Raw genomic sequence first — 25,057 nt, 5'->3', positions numbered from 1 at the left:
TTAGTTTACCTAGAAAGTTAATTAAGTTAAAAAAAGTTATTTAAAACTATAATTTAATTCAGTTCTTATATAAAATCTTAAAGTATAAATAATCTAAAACCTGAGTTTTCATTTTCTTTTAAAATTGTAGTAATATTCCAAAAAATTTAATACTAACTTTTTGTTATATATCTACCTTTGATCAAATTGATAAAATCAATTAAAATTAAAAAAAATGGATATATATTTTAATTATAGTTCATTTTTAAACTATTATGACATTATTTGATTTAACAACTTTACATTTTTCTATAAAAATTAATAGTTCCAAAGTTATTTTTTTGTTTTTAATGTTTCTAAAAAAAGTTTTTATACTAGTGGTAAATGAAATTAAATTAGTTTGCACTTTAGTAACTTTAAAAATGAGGTGCAGATTTATTAAACATGACAAAAAACCTACAATAAATTAAACAAAATAAACTAAGATAATGTTATTGCTTACAAGACTGTAAAAATGTTTTATTTTGTTTTATCATATATATGTTAATAATAAAAAATCAATATAAAAGGCTATTTAAAACGATTTCAGACTACTCAAAATAATATTAAATTGATTTAAAATATACTAAGTATCTAAAAATAAACTAAAACTATAAAATAATAAAGTAAAATATTAAAACAAAAATAAAACTATCCAAAAGTTAACTTACAAAAATAACATTATGGCGTGGACCTACTTAAAAGCGGAAAGCATGAAATTATTAAAAATAAAATTAAGATACTAAAATAATAAATAAATATAAAGTTTAAATAATGTACAAATAAAACATGATAAAGGCGGTGAACGAGAAGGTTGAGGCTGACCCCAGCGTAACCATGGTGACATTCGAGAACCCGCAGATAATAATCCCTCTCATGAACGGGAAGTCCCCCAGTCAGATAAGCGAGAGGGGAGGGCGGACGAGGAGGAAGACGGACCATTTCCATAACTACAAGGTTTGTGACGTCATAATAGATTTGTAAAATGTTTGTGATGTCATAGTACTTAAGTACAAGGTCTGTGTGACGTCATGATAAATAATAATAATAATTTCATCTATTTACAAGGTTTGTGACGTCATAATAGACCTTTTTATAGTCTGAAAATTACATCGTTGATAAGTGGTGTCATGTGACTTCATAGCAACTTTGAAAGCTGTCATTTATTTTTCTTATTTTAAAAGTTTATTCTGGAACATCTAATTTGAGATCGATATACTTAGGTTGGTGTTGTCTTGGTAACTATTTAATTTTTCCCATCTACTCAGGAAAAAATTTAAAAACGAGTTGAAAATAAAAAAGAGCATAACTTGTAACCCTGGTCAGTGTTTTATTACAATTTGTATTATTGGTATTGACCTGGAACCTTGTTACTTATTATAAGGTGTTGTTTTTATTATGAAATGTTACTTTTGACCGTTAAACTTCCTTTGAGTTTACTTGATGTAGTTTATTAAAAAAAAATCAAAAATATGTTTTTAAGTTTTGTTATTTAAAAATAGTTTGAGAATTTTTTTCAAATTTTCCAGAAAAAATTGTTTTATTTTTGTCTTAATATTTCTTTAAGTTTTCGTTTCAACTTACAAAATGCAAAAAAAAAAGACCTTTGTTGAGTTAAAACAAGTTGCTGATAAGATTTTTGGTTTGTGTCTTGTTACATTTTGAAGTTAAATTTTTGAAGTTGTTGGAAAATATAAAGACCTGCTTTGGGCTTCAGCTTGTTATAGTGGAACTGATATTTATAAATTTAATAAACATCGATTATAATTTATACAAGTCCAAAACTAAGATAAAAAGATACTATGAAATGAAAATTGACAGACTATATTACCGCAAATATTTTGTATATCAGAAAAACTATTAACTTCTGGCATTTTTACTACTTTCATGAGCTGTCGGTTTCTTTTATTTTGTTTTAAATCAATAACATTCCTGGTAATAAGAGGTTATTTTTATGCATGTATCTAATTACAACGAGGGTTGTAACGTAATACTTGAGTATTTTAATTATTTGCTAGTAAACTTTTTAATGTAAAACATAATATTTTTTACTGAAACTAAATATCATACAGCTATGTAACTTTATTGTTATTTATTTATTTTTAGAATTTACGTATTTGATTATTATCCAGCGAGTTTGTGTAGTTGATGCTACTTCAAACAAAACAAATAACTTTATTTTTATTTTTTTTGTTAATAGAATTTTAAGCTCTTTTTATTAGTCCATAACCAAACAAAAGTCATTTACGAAAAAGAAAGAGATTTAAATTTAATTTTTTTTTGTTTATCAAGTTCTTGTTTGGTTGTAAAATGCCAGAAATTAAATAGTTTTCTGATATAAAAATATTGCGGTAAAATAATCTGTCATTTATTCTTATCATTAAATTGCTGTTAAGAAATATTTTATTTTGAAGTGAAAAAAAAAGCATAATAAACTATATATTTGATATAAAACACACAAAATTAAACATAAATAAAACTAAAAAACAGTTTATGGTTTAGAAATATTTACAAAAAAGTTACGAAAACTATGATTAGTTTTTATTGCACCATTGAATTTTATAATGGAACATATAGTCCAATTAAAACGTGAGAAAAAGATTGAAAATATTTTATAAAGTTTTATAGAGATATAATAGAATTGACTTCAATGTATAAATAGAGCAAAATGTTTACAGACTTTTAAAACAGCAGCAATGATCAATATATAAACAACTAATTTTTTTACAGAAACACAAAAAAAAGTTAGTTTAGGTAAATAGTTAAAAAACTCCATACCTAAAATAATTATAGAATATTTCAAATTAAACCAAAAAGAATTTAAAACCGAAAAGCATTAAGTTCACAAAATAATTGTGCAAAAAAATTACCGACACATTCAAGTGCAAAGCTGATTCGTTACGCTTAAGTGATTTAACCCCAGGCCAATTCGTTTCGCTTGGATGATTTCGCGTCGCGCATGAACGATTTCGGTTGCTCGTTTCGTGCGAAAAGTGTTTGGTGCGACGCGCGAAATTGTTCACAGCTGTAGACTATTATTTTAAATACAAGCCTGTTTCAATCATTTTGCAAGTTTTGTTACTTTATAAAAAAATTAATCTAAGTCTGCCCTGTTTGGACTGTTTACTTTAAAATACTTATTCTTGAAAATTAAGCAATATATTTAATTGATAATATCCAGTTACAATATATTGCAGAGAGCTCTAATAACTATTATTTGAAATGAAATTTATATTGTTAGACTCGACAAAAAGTAATGTGCTTATAATGGTATAATTAAAAAAATAGCTAGAACTTCTAAGTACTAAATATAAACTTTAAAAAAAATTGAATTGTAATTAAGCCGGCGTATATTTATTGTTTCGTGACGTAACAAAACTTTCCGTTTCCCCGACAACCTTTCAAAAGGGGCACAATGTTTTAATGACGTCACAATACAATATATTTCGTCACAATACCCACATTGATTTGAACGTTGAATACCGGAATGTTAAAGATTTGTTATTTTAATCATATTTAATTTTTTACCATGACTTAAGAAATCATTTTGGTTTTGTAATAAATGATAGGGTTAAAAAACTATTGGTCACTTTAATGTTGCATGTAAAAAAAGTATTTTTTTTTATATAAATAAAGTATACTTGATAGTAGAAATTATTTTATAGAACTTTTAAAGATCATTTAAGGGTTTAAAATATTAAATTTGTCAGAAGAAGCTTACACATAACTTGAAATGATAATTATATTAGTAGTAAAGGTTTTTTAGTATATTATTATAACTTTTTACCTTAATGTTTACAAATGTTGTATTATTTTGATATTAAAGTTAGCATGTATTGTTCAAAAAACAAATAGATGTTATAAAAAACAAACATAGCTATAAAAAACATATGTTTTCACACATAGATTAAAATAAGTTACTACATGATTCATAATTTTTATTTAACCTAAAAGTAAAATGTGCCCGATGCAAGTTTTTAGTTTTATATTTTGATTTTGGTTCAAAAAAGTTTAGCTAATAGATAAATTAAGTCTGTAAAGTTTCAGATACAAATAAATTGTCTATATAGTTTCTTTGTTGTGCTGTTTTTTGAAAAAATACCAGTGCTGTTATGGGGCAGAATGTTTTGTATGACGTCACAATACAATAGATTTCGTCACAATACCCACATTCATTTTAACGTTCAATGCCGGAATGTTTAAAGATTTGTTATTTTAATCAGAATTAATGTTTTGTTTAAAAAAAATGTTTCTATTTTGTAATGAATGATAAATTAAAAATAAAACCATTGGTAACTTTCATGATTAAATACAAAAAACATAACTTAATATTTTTTAATGGTTATAAAGTTAAATATTAAAAAACAAAAAATGTTTTATTTAACTTTTAGAGACTATTAAAATATTTCTAATTATAAATAAATAGATGCTTCATTTAGTAATTGTATAACAAATCTTTTTTGTAATATAATTTAAAAGTTTTATCTTCGTGTTTACAACTACTGTCTAAAAATATTAAGTTAGCATGTATTGTTTAAACCTCATATACGAGTTATAGGACACAAATACAGTTATAGAAACTAAAAAATAAACATCTTTTCATATATAAAATAAATATAAACAAATTACCACTCTATTTAAAGTTTTTTAAACACAAAAGTAAAAGTTTGTCTGATGTTAAGTTTCAGTTTATTTTATATCTGTACAGCCAAAAATAACAAGTCTGTAAAGTTTTAGATACAAAGAAACTGTCTGTGCAAGTCAATATTTTTTGAAAAAACACCAATACTATTATAAGTAGGATGTGAAATTTCCAACTAAAATGTTTTCTTTTCACAAAAAGTACAATTGTTTGCCGTTTGATATCTACTTATTTTTTCCTTTCTCTTAAACACATTTAAAATATAATATTGATCAATTGTTTACTTTAGTTTGGCTGTTAAGTGTTCATTAGTATTAAATAGTGATCAAACTATTGAAATTAGTTTGAACCTTTGAACTTAAACATTTAAATTCTAAATGTTTGTTCACTTATTTAACTTTTTTTTAATAAAGTATGCAATAAGACAGCTTAGATGTCTTATTTTTTTTTTATATCATTTTAGTTTTAAAATCATTGAATAACTACATTTTATTTAGTACACTCAAATAATTATTAATTATATAAATAGTATTAGTAGTATATAGTAGTAAATATACAACCATTTAGCTTTAGTAACCATTTCAATAAGATTTGTATTAAATATACGATTAGATTAGAACAGTTTCTATTTTATTGAGTTTGAAAAAGTATGACCGTTTATTGTTTTTACTGATAATGTTTTTAAGTGTTAAATAAAATAAATTCAAGAAAAATCATGTGCTAAATGTTTGCGCTGTCAAAATAAACTTACTGATTGGCATACGTTTACATGAAAACAGTTTCAAGTAAGGTGGTTCAAATATGAAGCTTAATACTAGTTGTTCGTAGTAAGGCTCCATGTTTCTTATTGATGGGTGCACTTGTTTTTTATTTGTAGTTTTAAAAGCCCGGAAAATGACAGCATTTGTAAATTGGAGGCTTTAAAGCCAGGATTTGTCAGTAAACTGCGGCCCGTTTAGCTCAGGGTGAAATTTACTTTTAAACTAAAATTCTTATGTTAAATAAATGAAGATATGCAACTTTTTTTTGTTACAAGACTTTCTGCCTGTTTTATGTCTATTTCATTACGCATTTTTTCTTATGTATGTTTTATTATCTCAAACATTTTTTTAAAACAAAAAGTCCTGCGAATAACTTTTTTCAGTAAATTAGGCTTGTACCTCATAAAAGGCGGTTGGCCTGTTAATTAAAATTATAAAATATTAAAAGGGACATACATTAATTAAGGGAAGTTATTTATTTCGTACAAACCATACCTGCAGTTATTTATAACAGAGCTCAGTTCTAATAAAATCGATATCCACATGAGTCAGTGACCTTATAGCATATGCCAAATTTTACGCTGAAACGAGTTCAAGGTTTAAAATTTTGTGTTCTCGAGTTCATGAGTTTTTTTATCTATAAAATTAAGTTTATGTGTTTTAATCTTGATTATTTGAAAACATTTTTTTTCAACAAGACTATTTCCAGGTAACATTTTTACTACAGACAAGATTAAAGTTATTATAACCAGTCTTATGTTTTGTTTAAAACTAAAAATTTTGTACAAAACGTTACATGAACTAAATAAAATTTCCCTACTTGACTACATAAGTTGTTAATTCTAATTTAGTTTGAAAACATAGTATGCAGACTACAGCATACCATTTATGTACTGTCTAAAAATAAAATATTTCAGTTTGTTTTTTATGCAAGTTTGCATAATAAATGCCAAACACTGATATTGATTTACATTGATTTTTTAAACTAGTTTTTCGCTTATAGATACTCCAGTAAATCATTGGATAATAGTGAAATGTTTTTAAAACAATGATTAAGTGTTATACAAATAAAAAAAAACCTTAGCAATAGAAATTAGATTATACAACAGTTTAGACCCAACTTAGATTTTTATAGAAAATACTCATCTTTGACTTGCTAAATAACTTGTTTTATGCCTATGTATGCATAAAAAAGTTTACGAAAAATGATTAGCTATTTATTTAAGTTCTAATTTTTAATTGTATTTAAACAAACGCCAATTTAAATTTATATATACTTGAAAAACAATAGGTTTTTTAACGTTAAATTAATAAAGAAATTACTTACTAACTTTTTATTTGTTCTTGAACTAACTTAAATTGATTAACTTAGTGATTAGAACGACTTATTGACAAAAAAGTAGCACTGTAACTTATGAACACATATTTTTAACTGGGTACACACAGATCAAAGATTTAGTTGTGTTTTTACACATAGTAACTTCTACACTTGAAACATATGCTCTTGTTTTTAATGTTTTAATCAAAGAATGATGCATCGAGTTTTTATTGCATTTTTTTCTAAAACAAATTAAAAAAGTAATATGTTTTGGTGAGGAAAGTGTAAAAGTTTGCCTGTAAAATTTTAATTTGTTAATAATTAATGAATTTCTAACGCGTGTCGGTTTCCAACAAAATATTTGCTCACACAACAACATTCTTTCAATTATTTGAAAATATATTGTTTGTTTTATTTTATATAACTGGGCATAATAATTTAAAGTATCTTGTATTGAACTGTGAACGTTTGTTACATATGTTTTTTTAATATCTTATTAAAGTTCTTGTTATGATTTTATGTTTTATGAAACCAAGAGTAGTAAATCTTCGTAAAACACTAGCTCGCTAAGTTATAAAAAAGAAAAACTTATCATGGGTAAATCTAGGTTTAATTTTCATGCAATCTTTTTACACTAAATAAAGTTAACTGTTATTAAAATAAAGTAGTTAGCTGTATAAGTATGTTTGAATTTGAAATTGATACCTATTTTAAAATTAAGTGTTATCCTCATAAAGCCGTAATTTGTTATATATTATTATAAAAAATATTTTGCTGATCAGTGTTTAATTTTATGCAATCTCGTATGAAGTGTTTAATTGATTTATCGATCATGGTGAACTGAATGTTCTCTGCGTGATTTAAAATGTTACTTTTTAATAAATTTTAATATATTCTGCGATCAGCTTATAAAACTTAATCAGGGTTACTTAACTAAAACTTAAAATAGAATACTGTTATAATAATAGTTTGAAAGTTGAATTTACTTTAGAGTGTTTAGTTTTATTTACTTTAGATTTAGAAATAAATATTTTGTTAGTTATTTATATGTGGGATTATCATTAACTTAAGTAATTTTTACAAAAACGGTAATAAAAAATAAAATGGTGTCTTAAAAATAACTTATGTTTATTTTTATGCACATTTTGTCGTATTTTTTGTTTTAAATGAAGATTTTTCTATTTCAATACTTATTTTTAGTTTGAATATTTAGTTTTAAAATCTTGCAATAAAGATTAAATATTTTGTTGTGTTTTTTTATTCTAACTCTTAATTTTATCTTGTAGCTTTTAACTTTATCAATCAGGTATGTAATTTTAATATGCACACTATTTTTAGTAGATGCCCTTCTTTTTAAAAATCTTATAAAAAACATGGTTCACTTGCTTAATAAAAATGATATAATTAATTATCAGTTTGGATTAATAAACATCACAAATTGACAACTTAAGTCAAACTTTAATTCCCTCCTAATAATTTATTTTGATTAATTTAAACACTTTTCGGTCACTTTATTAAGACCAACGTCGATTTAGCAGTATAAAAAATAGTAATTTGATTTAGTTTAGGTGTAGCAAACCTGTACAAATTATATTTTGGAAACAACATGAATTAAAAAAAAAATGTTTGCTGGTTTAAATTAAAGTACCAAAGCAAAGAAAAATATATAATAAAAACAAAATCTTACTAAAAAAAATCAATGAAAAACCTAGCTATTCACACAACAAAAAAAAGAATTCTTTTATCTTTATACAACTTTGGAAATAATAATTAAGTTTCTCAGAATAAGAAGTGTGAAAAAAAGACAAGGCGCTTTTTATTAGAAAAATTATTTACATTAATTCAAAAAATTTGAAAACTTTTTTATTTTTCTAAGAAAATGGTCAAAGTTGTATATTAGTAAAAAATAAATTTATATAATTTATATACTTTTAATTCCGGTCTGTCTTTAAACTCAGAAAACATATACAATAAATTAATCACATAAAAAAACGTCAAATTTAATAGAGTTATACAAACATATTTAGTTTAAATTAAATACTAGTCATGAAGTGTAAGTTTTGCCATATTGTTTATCTATCATTAATCAGTATTGACATAACAGTGGTAGATAAAAATTAATGCATTTGTAATAAATAATATTAACAAAGTATACCAAATATTTATTGTAATTACCAATAATGAACAAATTGATAATAAAGCAAAATGTTTTATTTTGCGAAAAAAGTATTTAAAAAGCAAGAAAACATTGTAAACGTTCAAAGTTTAATTTCAGAATAGCAAATGACTATAAGAAAATAATTTACAAAGTTGTTATCAGTTACAGGTTGTGTAAACGTATTTAAATATCTGTTTTTATTTGTAACAAAAGAAATTCAAAGTTGATTAAATGTCTTAAAACAAATTGAAACGACCATAATGGTTTATTTATAAATTATCAAAAAAAAAAGTTTATTGAACAGAAAACACTAAAAATTTTATTTTTAATTTAACAACTTAATTAAATTTCATTAATAAAACCTTTTGAAACACATTAAAAACTAAATTTAAATTTAGTATTATTTTTAGGCTATAAAAGGAATCTGCAGATTTAATAAAAATGTATTGTTGCTTAAAATTAATATGTGGAATAAAAAAGGTCTTCAATTAACGTTTAAAAAATCAGTTTTAAACATGTAAATTAAAAATATCATAAAAAATTTGTTGGCAACAAACAAGCTTGTATAGGTGATTGTAAATTTCTGGCCTCAAAAAAAAAAATTAAAACGAATATTAAAAAATGCTATTAAATAACCTTTTTAAGATTTTTGTAAAATAATAAAAGTGAAAGAACATTAAAAGAACAAGATCTTATAAAAGTAGTTGCCACATAAAACTGACATCGTAAAAATGATAGTTTTAGTTAATATTCAGGTTAAAAAAACTTTCAATAGCTTAGAAAAACACAACTAAAGTTACTAAACAACTTTTTTTAAACAAACTAAAAACATTTATTAAGTTTAAAGCGAGCCAAGTTTCATCATAATATAGTCATGCTTAAAGCTTTAAAAGGTCACTAAAATTTTTCAATTAAAAGCTAATTAAAAAAAAAGGTTTTATAAATTAAATAAAATCTTGATGAAAAATCATTTACTTGACAAAATATACCGAATAAAAGTCACTGTTTATTATTGAAAGTCGCAACCGCAAGTTAAAAAGTTAAGAAAATAATTGCGAAAAAAAATCATTTAAACGACAAAAATCACCAAATCAAAAGCTAATTTGCACAATTTATATTGAAAGTCGCAACCGCAAGTGAGCTGCGCGCGCTATCACCCGATTGGCTAACACGATTTCACGCGTGGGTGATTTTCGCACCGCAAACATTTCAACCGAATTTTCTGTTTTGCGCACGAATTCGCCACTCGTTTGTTTTCAACCGAATATTTTGTTTGATGAGTTTTGTTTCGGTGAGTTTTAATTTATATACATTTTTAAAGATTTTGCTTTTAGTTGTATTATTAATGTTCAAATTTTTGATGTTACACTAAAGTAACTTAGTGAAATGATTATAAATCAATTTGTTTGTTTTCAATGAATATTAATGATGAGTCTTATTTTGGTATGTTTTATTTTATAAAGAAGTTTGAATTTAGTTTAATTATTGTTATTATTATAATATAAATTAAAGACCATGTTTTGTTTTAACTTTATACATATCTAGCTTAGTTTTAGATACATTAATACATTAAATTTATAAAAATGTTTCGTACAAAGCTTGATGTTTATTTAAAGTAGTTCTTTTTTATTTTTTTAAAACAAACATAACTTTTTTATTTATAACTTTAAGCAAAGGTAAAAAAATTAAATAATTTTAGCCTGTGTTCAGCAATTAAATGTATTAATAATTAATATTATTTTGAAGTTAATAAAAAAGTCTCAATTTATTTTTCGTAAATTAGCTAAATAATTTAGACTTGTTTATAGGATTATAACTTTTTATTTATAATAAAATGTTAATTTTGGTTACATCATGATATCAAAGTTGTTTTTCTTACAAACAAGCGTATTTAAACTGTTTACTTGGCAAAAGTTTTAATTGAATTTGTTTATTTTTGTTTTGATGTTTAGAACAACTTTTTGCTGATCGGATTATTTATATAAACATTATTTCAAAGTTATAAAAAAGTATTTTGAGTTTGTTGAAATTGGTTATTCGTAATATTTTCCTTTCTAATTTTTTTTGATACGATATATATGTTTTTTCTACTAATGTTGTTGCATATATGTACTTGTAGGGTTCTTTTATGTTTGTTTTACATGTCTCATGTATAAAACTACAGTAAAAGAATTTTTGCAGTAGTTATGATAGAAAATATTATTAAAATGATACTATCTACTAAGAAAAAAAAAACAATTTTGATTATTGTCAGCTCAACAAATTATACTTTGATAACAAATAAAAGTAATGTTTTCTTTAGAATGTAAAATAAATAAATGTAAGTTTTTTTTTCAGTAAATGTAAAACCTGTTTTTTATTTGCTTTTGTTCAATATAAATATGTTTAAACAAAGTGTAAAAATTTATTTTTGAAATTTATTTAGTTCAAAAATTATTTTTGTTTATCTAAATAAATAAATATTCTTTCGTTGTAGTTTTGACATCAGAATTTTTATTAAAAACTTAATATAAAGCCTTAATTTAAAATTTAATTTAATTTCTTATTATAATTGTGTGAAATTAACAACAAATTTATTGGAATTGAATTTGCGGTCTCAATTTTTATTTATTTGACATTACTACGAAACTTGTTTTCTAAAAAAAGTTTAAGTTCGTTTTAATTTATTTCATGGTTGATTATACACAAATAGTGATAATTCTTATTTGCAAAGATGTAAATAACGTAAGCAAAACTTTCAAGTTAGTTATAAAATATAATGTTTTCTAATTTTTTAATGTGTAAAAAAAAGGTTAAGTTAAATTTGCAATATTTTAAAATAAATTTTACAGTTCTTCTAAACAAAAGTTTTAAAAATTCAGCTTACCTCTTAAAATACGAAATGTAAATATTTATCGTTCAATTAAAGTCTTAATGATGTAATATGAGGGTTTTAAACTTTCAAACGAGTTGTGTAACTAAAACTATATAAACCCTTCAGAGAAAGTTCACAAAAATAAATTCGTTTTTAATTCTGTAACATTGCTTCGGGTCATACAGCTTGTTTTCAATATAAATTTAAATTGGCTTTTTTTCTGCTTTTTTTTGGAATATTTTTTCTGTTTAATGATTGTTACTATGAAATATTTCAGCCGTAGTTTTTGAACTTTTTCCAAAAATGTCAGTAATTAAATTCAATTTCCACCAAACGAAAGTACTTTGCTAAATTTTTAGAAATGTTTTGAAGTTTTAATAGTTTAAAATTTTTAACTAATTTTTTATCTAAGTTAATCATTATGTGATCTACATACTTTGCTAAATCTAGTTTTATCTCATCTGTTCAATCATTTTATTTGTAAAAATATTCATTATGTTATTATTTTAGTTTGAATTAACAAAAGTTAATGAAAGTTTATCAAAGAAAACTTTATACTGTTAAATTGTACACTTTCAGTAATTGTAGATTTAAAGTAAACTGTTATTCGATTAAATTACACAGCTTTTATATTAGTTTTCAAATGTTATTTTTAGAGTTGTTTCAGTCTTTATATGTTAAAAATAGGTTTTATATTTATCATTACGCATTTAAAAGTGGTTTTAATAACTACATAATATTTTCAAGAACTACTTTGATATATAATTACTTTATCGAATTACAATAAAGTAAAAATTTTTTTTTTTTTTGTGACAATATTATTTTTTTATTAGTATTACTTTTAAAGACTTAATAGATTATTAATGATATAAAAAAATCGAAGTTCGTTTTAGTTCATTTACTAAATAATCAACAAGCAGTTTTATCTTTTAATACTTAAGATCTGTTTTTATATTAATTTAAATCTATTCTTAAATTTGTTTACTTTGAATTTTAAAAATGATCCAAGACTTCTTTTGCAGTTTATAAGCAAGATTTTGTAAGAATTATCAAAAACAAATTTAAAAAAATAACGCACGTTTAAAATCACTTATAGACATTAACCTATTTAATCTTATCTCAAGTAAGCTGAATTTAATTAAGTCCACACACTCAAATGTACAACATCTGTGAAATTAATTAAAAAAAGCCTAAACATTATAAATTTATAGCAAGTTGTTATGTCAGTTCGCTAAATCAAACTAAGTTGTAAACTCGGAATAAAATCAAATAAGAATATTTAAAATAAACAAAAAATCGTTAAAAAAACGTTTAACATATGTTGTTTTATCCTTGAACTTTGTATGAGTAATTTTCGCGCTTTTCGAAAAATATTGACTCATACTCATCAACTTGTCTGTGTACAAATTTATTTAGTAATGGTAGATTAAAAAACTCGGTGGTTTTTTTTACTTGTTTTTTATATATTTTTTATAATTAATCAACATGAAATGATCAAAAGCTTACTAAAAAGAAATATAATGATAACAGTTGAGCTTTCAGTGACAAGTATCAGGTAAAGTCAGACTTTTGTTTATGTTATTTGTGGAAAAAAGTTTATTTCAAATTCAGTTTTTGTTTTGTGTTTATCTATTCGAGATTGATTTTGAAATATAGCTTACGCGACTAATGTTATTTAAAAAAAAGCCAGACAATTTTTTTTTAATCGTTGAAGAATAAATGCTAAATTACAAAACTGTTCTGTTGTTCACGTTGAAAAAATGTCTGAAAAGAAGTATATTATAAATACAGGATTGCCAAAAAACCTTGAAACCTGGAGTTTGAAAATTTAGGCTAAGAAACCTAGAGTTTTGAACAAAAATCACTGAAAAAATCTGGAGTTTTTAAAAGTTTTAAAATGTTACGCAGTAAAATTTCGATTTGACTCAAAAAATGTATCATATAGATAAAAATTTTTGTCATCATCAAAACTTTTATTTATTAAAACCACATTTTAAGTAGCTTTATAGTATCTTTTCAATGTTTTTATACTACTTAACACAGATTCTTACCTTAAACTTAACTTTAAACTAAAAATCTGCATTTTTGAAAACTTTTAGGAAATTTTGAAAACCTGGAGAAAATTTGCCAAAAACATTTGGCAACCCTGTAAATAGTCTGCATAAATTTTGATAAGAAAACAAGTTTTAACTGAAAATTTTAAAAGTTATATGGTCTAGCTTTCAAAAAGAAGTTATAAGTATTTTTCTTTATAAATTTATTATTAACGTGTAGGTTTTTTTAGTGGTAGTGTAAAAAGAATTATTTTTAGTATGTTTTCGACAATGTTTTTTCTTTGAATAATATACTATATATTTATTTTCTTATAAATAAATATTTATTACATTTACATTACAAGTTTTTTTTTCAGATTTAAAATCATGTGATTTATTAGCTTGATTTTATTTAAGTTTTGGTATCACAAGATTACAAGTTGAAACTGTAAAGTATATTTAGCTCTTGCTTTAAGTGTTATTTGAAACTTCTAAAGCTTTTCTAAATTTAAAAATGCTCAATCATATGATTTTGTCTTGTTGTTTTGAATTAGAATTTTAAGGTCTAAAAAACTGGTATTTTGTTTTAAAATTTTCCTAGTAGTTTAACTATACATTAGTTGAAGGTAGTTAAAAACTTTAAAATTGTTAAAATTTTTCTTGTTTTGAAATCTAGATCTTAATAGAATTATACAGAAAAATGTTTTTTTAAATTCTTGATGTTTTTAAATTTTCTGAAGCTTCAGTAAAAACGATTATTAAAAGTCAAGTAAGACGCATATGTGACTGTAGAAATAGACTTTTTGTTCAGGCACTCGAAGAATTGACAATTTTAATCTTTTCTCAGGAAGTTGTTATCAATTATATCAGCTTTGAAAGTTTAAACAAAATTAAAACATGCTCAATTTATTTTCTGTCGTTTGAAGCATATTTTATAAATTAGTTAAATATTTTTTTAATATGTTTTTCAAAGTAATTAAAAATACCTTTAATTTTTAATGTTAATTTAAGTGAGGACAAAATACCAAAGTTACTAAATGCAAGGTCTATTTTAAATTAATTTTCACATTATAAGTTGTATTTGATACTATAAATACTATAAAATGTAATTATTTGTTTTCAAGTGCATAAAATTATGAAAGTTTGTACATTAAATATGCTTGTAGCAAAGTAAATAAGTTTGAAAACTTGAAATATAATTAAATTTACACTTAAAACGTGTGTTTTTAAAAAAGAAGTTTTGTAACAAACTAAAATAAATTTAAACTGAATGATCTATTGCCAATATCATAAATATTTAATTCACATACAAGACAGTGATCCGATTAATAAAATAATCTCAGGTCTTTTTGTGTACACAACACAAAAATAATGCCATATTTAAAGTAATACATACAAACAACTAATTTATCAGAATTTAAAAGCTCTTGTTTGTTTTCAACCTCATACATAATAACATGAATGCGCTTATGAAAAAAGATTTTATATTTTTCTTCGAATTTAATTGCTAATACCTTGGTTGTGTTGCAAACATTCTTTTTTGTTTAACAATTTTCTTTAATCCCATTTATTCCTGTGATGTAAATAAACCGTGCCTGTGTTTCTTGAGCGCTTGTTTTAAATATGGGTCGGTTTTCGGGAGATAATCTTTATTTTCTCCATTTTAGCATGTCGGTTTGTTAAAAATAAACTAATTTCACTGAAAGAGTTTTATCTTGGTTGCTTGTAAACATTTAAAAGAAAGCTTTATGCTAGAATTTTTTTTATAACTCTTTTTACTATGCTTTCCAAGTTGTACTTCAGTTTTTATCTACGAATTTTGTATATTTTTTTACAGAAACAGGTTTAATTTTGTTTATTAAAATATTTAAGACTTTAATTTTCCAACAATAAATTAGAAATTTAATTCTCACCTTGCTTGAAAAAATAAATTTAAAAACTAAGAAATAAATCATTGTTTTAAAGCTATAAATTATAGTTTTACCCAAAATATATACCACTAAATGTTATCAAATATTAAATTAACAACATACTTTTTAGTATAAAATGTACTCAAAGCTGTAGTTAAATTAGCACAAGCAAACCAAGCTGAAAACTCAAACTTGATAGTTGCAAACTCGCATGCACTTCTAACAATTACCATATTTATTTATACATTGTGACGTAATAGTCACACCAGTGTGACGTAACCAAGTTGATTCCAGCGGCTGTTAATTCGCCACTGGTCAGAATTTAAATTCGTAAAATTGTTAACAAAAAATTAACTTATAATATATTAAGTTTAAAAATGACAAGCTCTTCATACTAGTGTAAAATACAACAAAAAACCAATAATTGTTATAGAAAGTAATTGAATAAGTCAATCCTGGAATATATTTGTCTATAAATTTCTTTAAGCTATCTTAATGCCTTAAATTATAAAACTTTAAAAGTAAGATATAATTAAAATACGAAATTCTGTTAAATTAAAATTGTTAGGTTTGTTTTGTTTTTTAATAACGTAAAAAATTAAAACATAAATAGTTTTGAAAAATAGCATAAATATAGAAAACTTTTTGTATAAATGAAAAATATAGTAAAGTTTTTTTTGAGAATGTGTTATAAATTTTATGCAAAAAGAAACTTGAAAGCTGAAGATATTGAATTATCCTGGCATTTATTGCAAGTACAGTAAAATAATCTTACATTAAAACCAAATCAATATAATTCAGCTTCAAAAAGCAACCCTTTTAAGTCTAAATAACTTGAGTTCAAATTTTATACCAAGTGCATTTGTGTGTGCTTGTTTGAATGGTTTAAAAGTTTAGGTATTTTATCGACTTTTATGTTTGTCTATTTACAAAAAACCGTAGGTTTTTAAAAACAGCTTTGGAGCAGTGATTCAATTTGTTCAAATTGTATCTTTTCTTCAACCAAATAAGCTTACTTGTGCTAAAGTTTTTCTTTTCATCAAAAGTTTAGTGTTATCAAAAGTAACATATTCCATACAATACTTTAAGTATGACTTTGAAAAATTTTCGAGTATTTTAACTTCCTAGACTCTAAGATAACTAATATTGAAAAGTTGCATTTAACATAACATACTATAAAACCAGTCTTTCAGATAAGCAGATAAATAAAAGTGCAAAAGTTAGACGAAAGTTTCATGCTCGGGCCGGAAAGATATCTCTTTAAGTAAACTTAATATGATAAAAAAATTTCTCATAATCATAACTTTAAAGCTAAGTTAAGACTTTTAGTTATCTATTATTAGAAAAATCTGTTTATTTGATTTTTTTTTAACTTGCACTTTGAGATGTTGAAAATTTTTCATCCTTCCTATATCGTTTGTCCCGTATTCTACCTCCTTTGTCTTGAATGCTCTAAAAAAATCTTTACAAAAGTTTAGGTAATATTCTAATAAGTTCTTTTTACTGTAACTTGTTTTATTTACAGTAAATTCAGTTTTATTTTTACCCAGGACACCACCGAGTTGCCGGACAAAAAGGTGCGAAAATCCCGAAGCAGCAAAAATTCCCCCAAAAACCCCCAACAAGCGACAAGTAAAAAGCGCGGGAAAAACCAGCAAGATTCCGGTGTCAAGATCGGGGAAGCGCCGAGAGTGAAGCGCAAGTACACGCGGAGGAATTTTGGCGGGAAAAGCCGGAAGCAGTCGGCGGAAGTGGAGAATAGAAATGAGCCAATCAGTGAAGAGAAAAAAGTCGAAGAGAAAATAACGGAAAGTGGAGACCATAAGGAAATTGTTGCAGATGAAAAAGGTCAGTTTGTTTTTATCAATATTTTTTAATTTCATGGTTTAAAGTTTTTTTTATATGTTTTAAACCTTTTTTGTAAAGGGAAAGGTTTATTTTATATGGTAATGAACAACTTTTTTATGGTATCATTAAATTTGTTTTATATGAATAAGGTGCATGTATGTATCTGACAATGGTGTTAATATAAATGTAAGTGATCTAATTTAAGTTATAAATTTAGTTGTATAGTTGTATTTTATTTACTGGTATTTAAAATTAAAACATACTAATATGTTTGTACTAGTATAGTTATTGGTATTTTTTTTGGTTAATTTATATTTTTAAGTTTACTCTGGTGAACTTATTATTTAAAAATGATTTGTAGTAATAAGTTATGTCAGTATATTCAAAAAGAAGATAAGAACTGTTAACTACTTTTAGCTCATATAGGATACTGATAAGTTTTTCTAGATTTATATTTTAAATTCAAAGCTTAGTATGTTATTAACTGTTTTAATGAACATACTCAAACATGTTACAAAATATCAACTAGTTAAAATTTTACGTTACTTAGTATTAATACATTTGTTTATTTTACATAAATATTCGTTAAATTATTTAAGGTTTTTACATAAGACAAAGTATATATTTTACGTTTTTGTTCATTTGACATTGCAATAGACAAGTTTAATATAAGTGTATTGTGAATCCAGTTAAACATAAACTTGAGGTAAATACAGTACAAAGTAATAATTAAAATTAATTAACTGATTTTAAAGCTCAATTGGTAGAAGGAGATTGTTTGAGACAGTTTTAACTAACATGTGTGTCTTTTCTTGTTGGTACAATTATTTTTTTAATTTTAAGTATTTACATGTTTATGTTTTATTTGAGTTAGAACTTTTAATTTATTGAAAACCAAGTTCAAACTCAAAACAAATTAAATTTGCTTTTTTGTCATAATTTAATTTTTTTTTTAAGAGCCATTGCTATTTTTTTCAATAATTTGCAAACTTGTCATACTTTTTATACTTAAATAGTTTCAACACTTACATTTAGGTTATAAAACCTTTAATGCAATCTATTAAGTTTAAATCAATAAAAAGTATTTTATACGTTACAAAAAAAAATTCCCAACTAATTTTCAAATAGTTTTAAAAGTAAATCTTTAAAAAGTTTTTCAAATCTAAATGTTGACCTTTTTGAAATTAAAAAAATACTAGCCTGAAAAAGAAAAAAAGTTTATATTTTTTTACTTTATGTAAAGTAAACTAACTTAAAAAAGTTCATTTTGAATTTTTTTTACGCAAACCCACAAAGAACTATCAAAATTGGAATAACATGTAAAAAGTAATTTAAAAGTTTGTATGTCAAAAGTTCAAATTTTAATGAAAGTAATTAAATAACACATGTTCGAAAACATGTAACTTAAATAACTTTTTAATTTACCAAAATCGTAAATTTCTAATCTTAGAAATTAACAAACTAAATTGAGAGTTTATAAAACTGTATTGTGTTTTCAAAATATAAAATACGGGTAGTAATCTTGAAAGTTAGAAAGGGAAAAATTGCATTGAGCTATGTTTAGGTTGACAATTTGTTAAAGTTATTCGTATACCCAAAAAGTAGGCTAAGTTAGAGAGTGTTTAACAATTTTGTTTTTTATCAAATTTTTTTTTTTAATTTTTAACAGTTTATGTATAATTGACAAAATGTTTAAACAAATAAAAAAATTTATGCAGCAGCATGATTTTTACAAACAACGAAAATAATCTATAACTTTTTAAAAGAGTTTATATACTATTTAGACATTATTTATTTGTTATCGACTTTTTGTTCAAATACTGCTGAAGAGTGGTATTAAATATAAAAAATTAAAGGTTTTTAATATGATTTTTATTAATATTAAGCACTGACGAGGACCGAAACTTAGTTTGTAAAATAAAGTCTGGAAAGAATAAATTCATGATTTTTATTAAATTAACTTTTTAAATTTAACAATTCCAAACTATTATCTTCACAAAAACTGTTATATTTGATAAATTACGTTTATAACATTAGGTTTTAAAGTTTAGTAAGTTCTAGTTTTTGAAAAATTGAAATAAATTTAACTTCAAGTGGATGCTTTTTGTTTGAACTTTTAAACAATTTCTTTTGCAAACAAAACTTTGTATGCTTCTATCAACAGATCAAGCAATTTAGATTTTGTTGTACTTAAATTTTTATCATTTTGTTCTCTCTTACTCTTCAAAACGCAGGTGCAGCTTATTTTTCTGGCCCGGACGGGAAATTTGTTGTTTTTGTTTTTATTAAAATTTTTTTAGCTAAAATGTTTTAATACCAAACATAAAATCTAAAACTGTTTTAAATAGTTTAAAGGTTTTGATTTGTTGTTGTAAAATACTAATTGACCTTTTTTAATTTCTGCTGTTTATTTTAAAAATTATCTGTTACACTTGAAGTTACAGGTGAAATTTTGCCTGCCCGGACGGGAAACTTGTTGTATTTGTTGAAATTTTGTTTGAACAACTTACTTTTCAAAATTCTAGGAAGTAAACTAAAATAAAAGAATGGTTTCAGTTGTAAAATTTATCTAGTAAAAACTTTTAACTTGTTTGTTCTATGCTGAAGTTTGTTTGCTGTTTTTGTTAGGTAAACAAAGAATTAGTTTTAATACTGTTAAAAAATTTCAAACATTTTTATGTAGTTTAATGGTAGTCTGTTTATTATGTTAAATAAACTAGCAATTAGCTTTAAAATTTGTTTTTACAATTTTTCTCTATTTATGTTGTTGTCAAAATATTTATTTTACCACAGAACTTAAATAGAGTTAGGCGTTTGATATCTATTTATACATCTGAGTATTTACATAATTTAATCTCACTGAAGTTTTTTAAATCGCTTAAAACTATCATTTTTGTTTGAAGTTTTTGGTTGAGATTTTACTTATGTTTTAAGTTTGTGTTTTTAATAGATCAATTATTATTGTACCAACCATGGTTGCCACTCGGTCAGGAAAAGTCAGGAAATAAGGAAAAGTCAGGAAAAATTTAAAAAAATGACAAACGTCAGGAAAAGTCAGGAAAAATAGGGGCTTTTGAAAAAAAGTCAGGAAAAGTCAGGAAATTTGATAAAATTTAAAAAAAGTCAGATTTTGTCAGTTTAAATTTACAAAATTCCTTGTTTTCCAAAGCCTTCAAAAGGTAAAAATTAATTAAAAGTCCATTAAAGTCAGAAAAAAAAATCCAAATTTTTTATAGAAATTTACAAAAATATTAAATTTTATTTCAAATTCCTTCATCTGGTATAAATTAGTAAAATGTCCCTTACAAAACTGCAATAATTTTCTATTAACATATTGAACAAGTACCCTAGTTGAACGAGCAGATTTTGTAAGCTTTTTAGTATTGATGATCTGTAGCAAGGACACTTCCATAGTGAAACTGTGATATATACACAAAAGTTTATCTAGCATAATTTTAGAATCAAAGTTTTTTTTGTTTAAGTAAACAATTGAGTTCTTTATAACTAAGCAGTTAGTTTAGTATTTTATGTAACAAGTTAATGTGTATACTTTACCTCTTTATAATTTTTTCAAAGTTGTTTAAATTTATAAAATAAGTTATAAGAGATGTTATATGCCAAGATTAAGTTTACTTATTATTTGTATTTTTTGTAAAGTAACTTAAGTTTTTAAAGTAAATAAGAGTATATTTATTTGTTACAAATTTTATACTAAATGATAAGAGGAAATATTTTATAAATTAAAGTAAAAATAAATGAGTGCCAAAAGAAATGAAGCCCACAAGTTGTGGCTTGATTTAGAGAAAAGATTCTCTTCAACAAGTGTAGGGGAAGCAGATGAGAGCGATTAAAATAAAATGAGGCAAATGATTTTAACTGCCAAGAAAATGAATCGGAATGCAGTTCAGATGAAGGAAATCATATCTTCATTAGATGAAGAGGTTGAAGTGCTAATAAAAAAAAAACGGAGAAAATAAATTTTAGTACATACATTTAAAAAAACAGTATTTGATTAAGTTCTTTATTGTTTTAATGTTTTATCTGTAAAAGTTCGTTATTGTTTTAAGGTTTGAGTTGTGAAAGCTCCTTATTAATTTGAGGTTTTAATTGTAAAAGTTCCTTATATGTTGTTTCGTTTATTTAGATACATTTATGCTAGGAAATTCTAAAAAATTGTGTTCTTTATTGTTTTAAGGTTTTAACTGTAAAATTTTGTTATTGTTTTAAGATTTTAGTTGTGAAAGTTCGTTATTAATTCAAGGTTTTAATTGTAAAAGTTCCTTATATGTCGTTTGTTTGTCTAGATACATTTATGCTAGGAAATGCTAAACAATTGTGTCTTTTTTTTGACAAGCTGTGTGTATGAGGTAATAATACAAGTATTTTGCTGATAGAGCTGTTTAATACAAACTTCAATCATACACAGATGATTTAAGTGATGTACTGGAAGTTTGATGATAGATTTCAGCAAAAAACTGTTGTTTTTAACCTGTATTGAAATTAGATTGAAAGCTTTATATAGTTTTAAGTGTTAGATTATGTATTTTAGAATAAGTTTAATTTAATAGTTTGATTTAGAAAAGTCAGGAAAATTTTGTTAAAAAGTCAGGAAAAGTCAGGAAATGTTTCTCAGCTTGATCAGTGGCAACCATGACCAACTGTACTGATATATTTATTTAATATTTTAGACACTAGTTTAAATTTCCTTTGTTATTTTCAAGAAAAAAAAAGTTTACAAGTACTTTAAGAAAACAAGGGTGTTTGCAGGCCTTAACATTGGAAAAAAAGTTTAGCTACTGAAAATGTAAATAAAAACTATTACAAACTCACGATTTTTAAATTCATTTCGCAACTTTTGGTTTCTAGTTTAGGCTTTAAAGTTAGTTGTGTCTGCGAATTTAATGTTTAAAATATTTTAATTTACAGCATTTTTAGCATGTTTTTTAGCTAAATGATATAATAAGTGCTCAATTATTTTTTTAAATAAGACAAAACAGAAAAAACAGAATTAAATATATTTCTAGCGTATTATAGAAAGTATTGAATTCTTTTTTTAATGTTACATTATAACTATAAAAAACTTAAAAAATTGTTTTTAGATTTATTTAGAAAAGTTTGGAAATGTAGAAAATTGTTAATATAACTTACAATAAAAAAGACACGAAAGTATAAATTTTTATGTGTGTAAAAGATCACTATTGAAATTAAAAATTCAATATTAATATCAAGATGTTATAATATATTTTAAATTTAATAAACAATTCAAAATTAAATAGTCTATCACCTCAGCCCTTGACAATGCTTTATGGTTCTGATATATTAAAAAAAGTTTAAATCTTTTTGTTTTACTTTGTTTGAATAAATAGTTTTTTTTATTTAATTAGTTAACTACCTAATTTTTTCGAATAATTCAAAAACTTAAAAAAATAAAATAATTATTTTTTCAACAGAACCCAAAGAAGAGGAATCGAAGTTTTCAAAACCGAAGGAAGGTTCCCAAAAAAATCCCCAAAACAAGAACCAGCCGCAGTTTCCATTAAGCCTCCCACCAGCCACCTTCAAAACCCCCAAACCCAAGGTTGCCGTAGAAACCAAACAAATTCCCCTCCCACCCACGACCAAGCTGGCAACCACCGTGACGACCGCGGGGATCTGGGATCCCGTCAAAACGAAACTGAAAATCCAAGATTCGAAGCTGATCGCTCAGGTGACTGTGACGTCACAGAAAGCGGCGCATCAGAAAGCCAACTTTTCTCCCGCCGTAGTCATGACGTCACAGTTGAAAATTCCCAGTCAGTTTCCAGAATTGACAAAAGCCGCCCCAAAAGCCTCGTCTCCATTGGCAACCAAGCTCAAGGGGCAAGCAATCCCTGGCAACGGAAGAATTGTTACGTCACAGCAGAACGAGCCTATTGATTTTGTGACGTCTCATAAAAGAAGCTGCAATTCTCCTAACCTCTACTGCTACGAGCGCCTCCAAGCGAGAAGCCCCTCGCCCACTTTGGGGAATTCCCGCAAAAAGTTCCAGGGTCCGAGGTTTGACAGAAGGTCGAGAACAGACATCACCATCACGCCCAGACAAGACAATTGTGACGTCACCCCCAGGAACGATCGTGACAACAAAACTGTGAATCGTGACCAAACAAACGATAATGACGTCATACTTCAGAGGCTCAACTCGAAGGAAAAGGACGCCGTTGAGATGCTCATGCATTTGAAGTCCCCGGTTACCACCACCACCCAAGTTGCCAAGCAGCAAACCAACTTCCATGGCAACCAGACTTACACGGTGGCCTACCTTCAGAAGGGGAATCCCCTGCAAAGCAACGAACGAGGTGGGTTTGGGCAGCATGCTTTTCGTTACCATAGCGACCGATTCGCGCGCTTAGCAACCGCCCAGCATGCCGGGGTGAACTTTGCTCCCCAACAACCCCAAACTTTTGTGGGGCCCTACGCTAATTTCTGCGCCCCAATCAACTTTTTCTCATTTCCACAGACACAAATTTTCCCGCCGTTTCTTTTCACCCAAAACGGGCTGCCAGTCAGCTTTAAGGTCGAAAATAACAAAAAAAGTTGAAAACTAATTTTTTCATCACTCTTTTTTATTTTCACTTTTTATGGAACAAAATAAAAAGGTGAATTTTATAATTTTTTTTAAAATTGTCTATTTTTTAATGCCAATTTTCAGTTGTTTTGAAATAAATAAAGCAAGCTTTTTAAACGTTTTTAATTTAGGTTTTGCTTTTTTGTTTTGTGAATAATTTGTTTCCCAATTCAAGTTTAAGTTTATAACAAAGTACTTTCTGTGAAAGTTATATACAAAAAAGCAAAAAAGGGTATAAGTTAATTGTTTTCAAATGTATTTTATAAATTATTACACTATTTTTTTTAATTAAAGCCTTTTTTCAATACAATTAAAGTTTTAATTATACGGATGGATTTTTGGAAAATTTACTTTCGTTATAGAGTCTTGTCGAAATATGGAATGTAATTTTTGGTGTTTGATAAAAAACTTTTGCAGTTTTTTTTTGGTGTTACGATTCTTTGCTTAAACATATTTGATTGCATGGATTCAATTAAATTTCTTAACAAAGTTTTAAACTGTTTAATTCAGTTTGTTTAGTAATTAAAAACAAAAGTTGCTGTTTATTACTTTTTATTTTTTAATACTATTTAACGTTTATAGAACCGTTTGATTTTATTTTATTTTAATTTTGACCGGCCTGACAATTTATTGAAGCTCTTTGTAATTAAACAAAACAAATAATTTAGTGAACAAAATTTTGTATTAATTTTAGTGGCATGAGCTTATATACAAGTTGCTATTTTAAATGATTGTTATTGTTATTTTAATGAGTTTTCCGCTAGATTTGATGGTTATTCAATTTGAAATGTTATATTTAAGCAATGTTTTACTTATGTGTACAATAAATGACATTGAGCTAAAGTTATACAAAAAAAGTTTAAAATTGTTTTTAGTTGCGATGTTATTGAAACTGTTTTGTTTTTCCTTGT

At 24.9% G+C, this 25,057-nt stretch overlaps 1 protein-coding gene across 1 annotated transcript in view; it reads left to right on the top strand.

Annotated features, from left to right (window-relative positions):
• LOC145831356 (uncharacterized) overlaps positions 1-25,057 on the top strand; it is a 102,193-nt gene that overhangs the window by 15,387 nt on the left and 61,749 nt on the right. The window contains exons 7-9 of the mRNA XM_082938587.1: positions 817-975; positions 17,245-17,542; positions 22,993-23,877. Coding sequence (XP_082794713.1) covers positions 817-975; positions 17,245-17,542; positions 22,993-23,877 — 1,342 coding nt within the window. The remainder of the gene's footprint in view (positions 1-816; positions 976-17,244; positions 17,543-22,992; positions 23,878-25,057) is intronic.

The sequence above is a fragment of the Thalia democratica genome, chromosome 3, assembly GCF_965202585.1.
Source record: "Thalia democratica chromosome 3, ktThaDemo2.hap1.1, whole genome shotgun sequence".
Taxonomy (NCBI): Eukaryota; Metazoa; Chordata; class Thaliacea; order Salpida; family Salpidae; genus Thalia; species Thalia democratica.
Note: the sequence above shows the minus strand (reverse complement) of the source record. Positions and strands in the feature narration are given on the sequence as shown.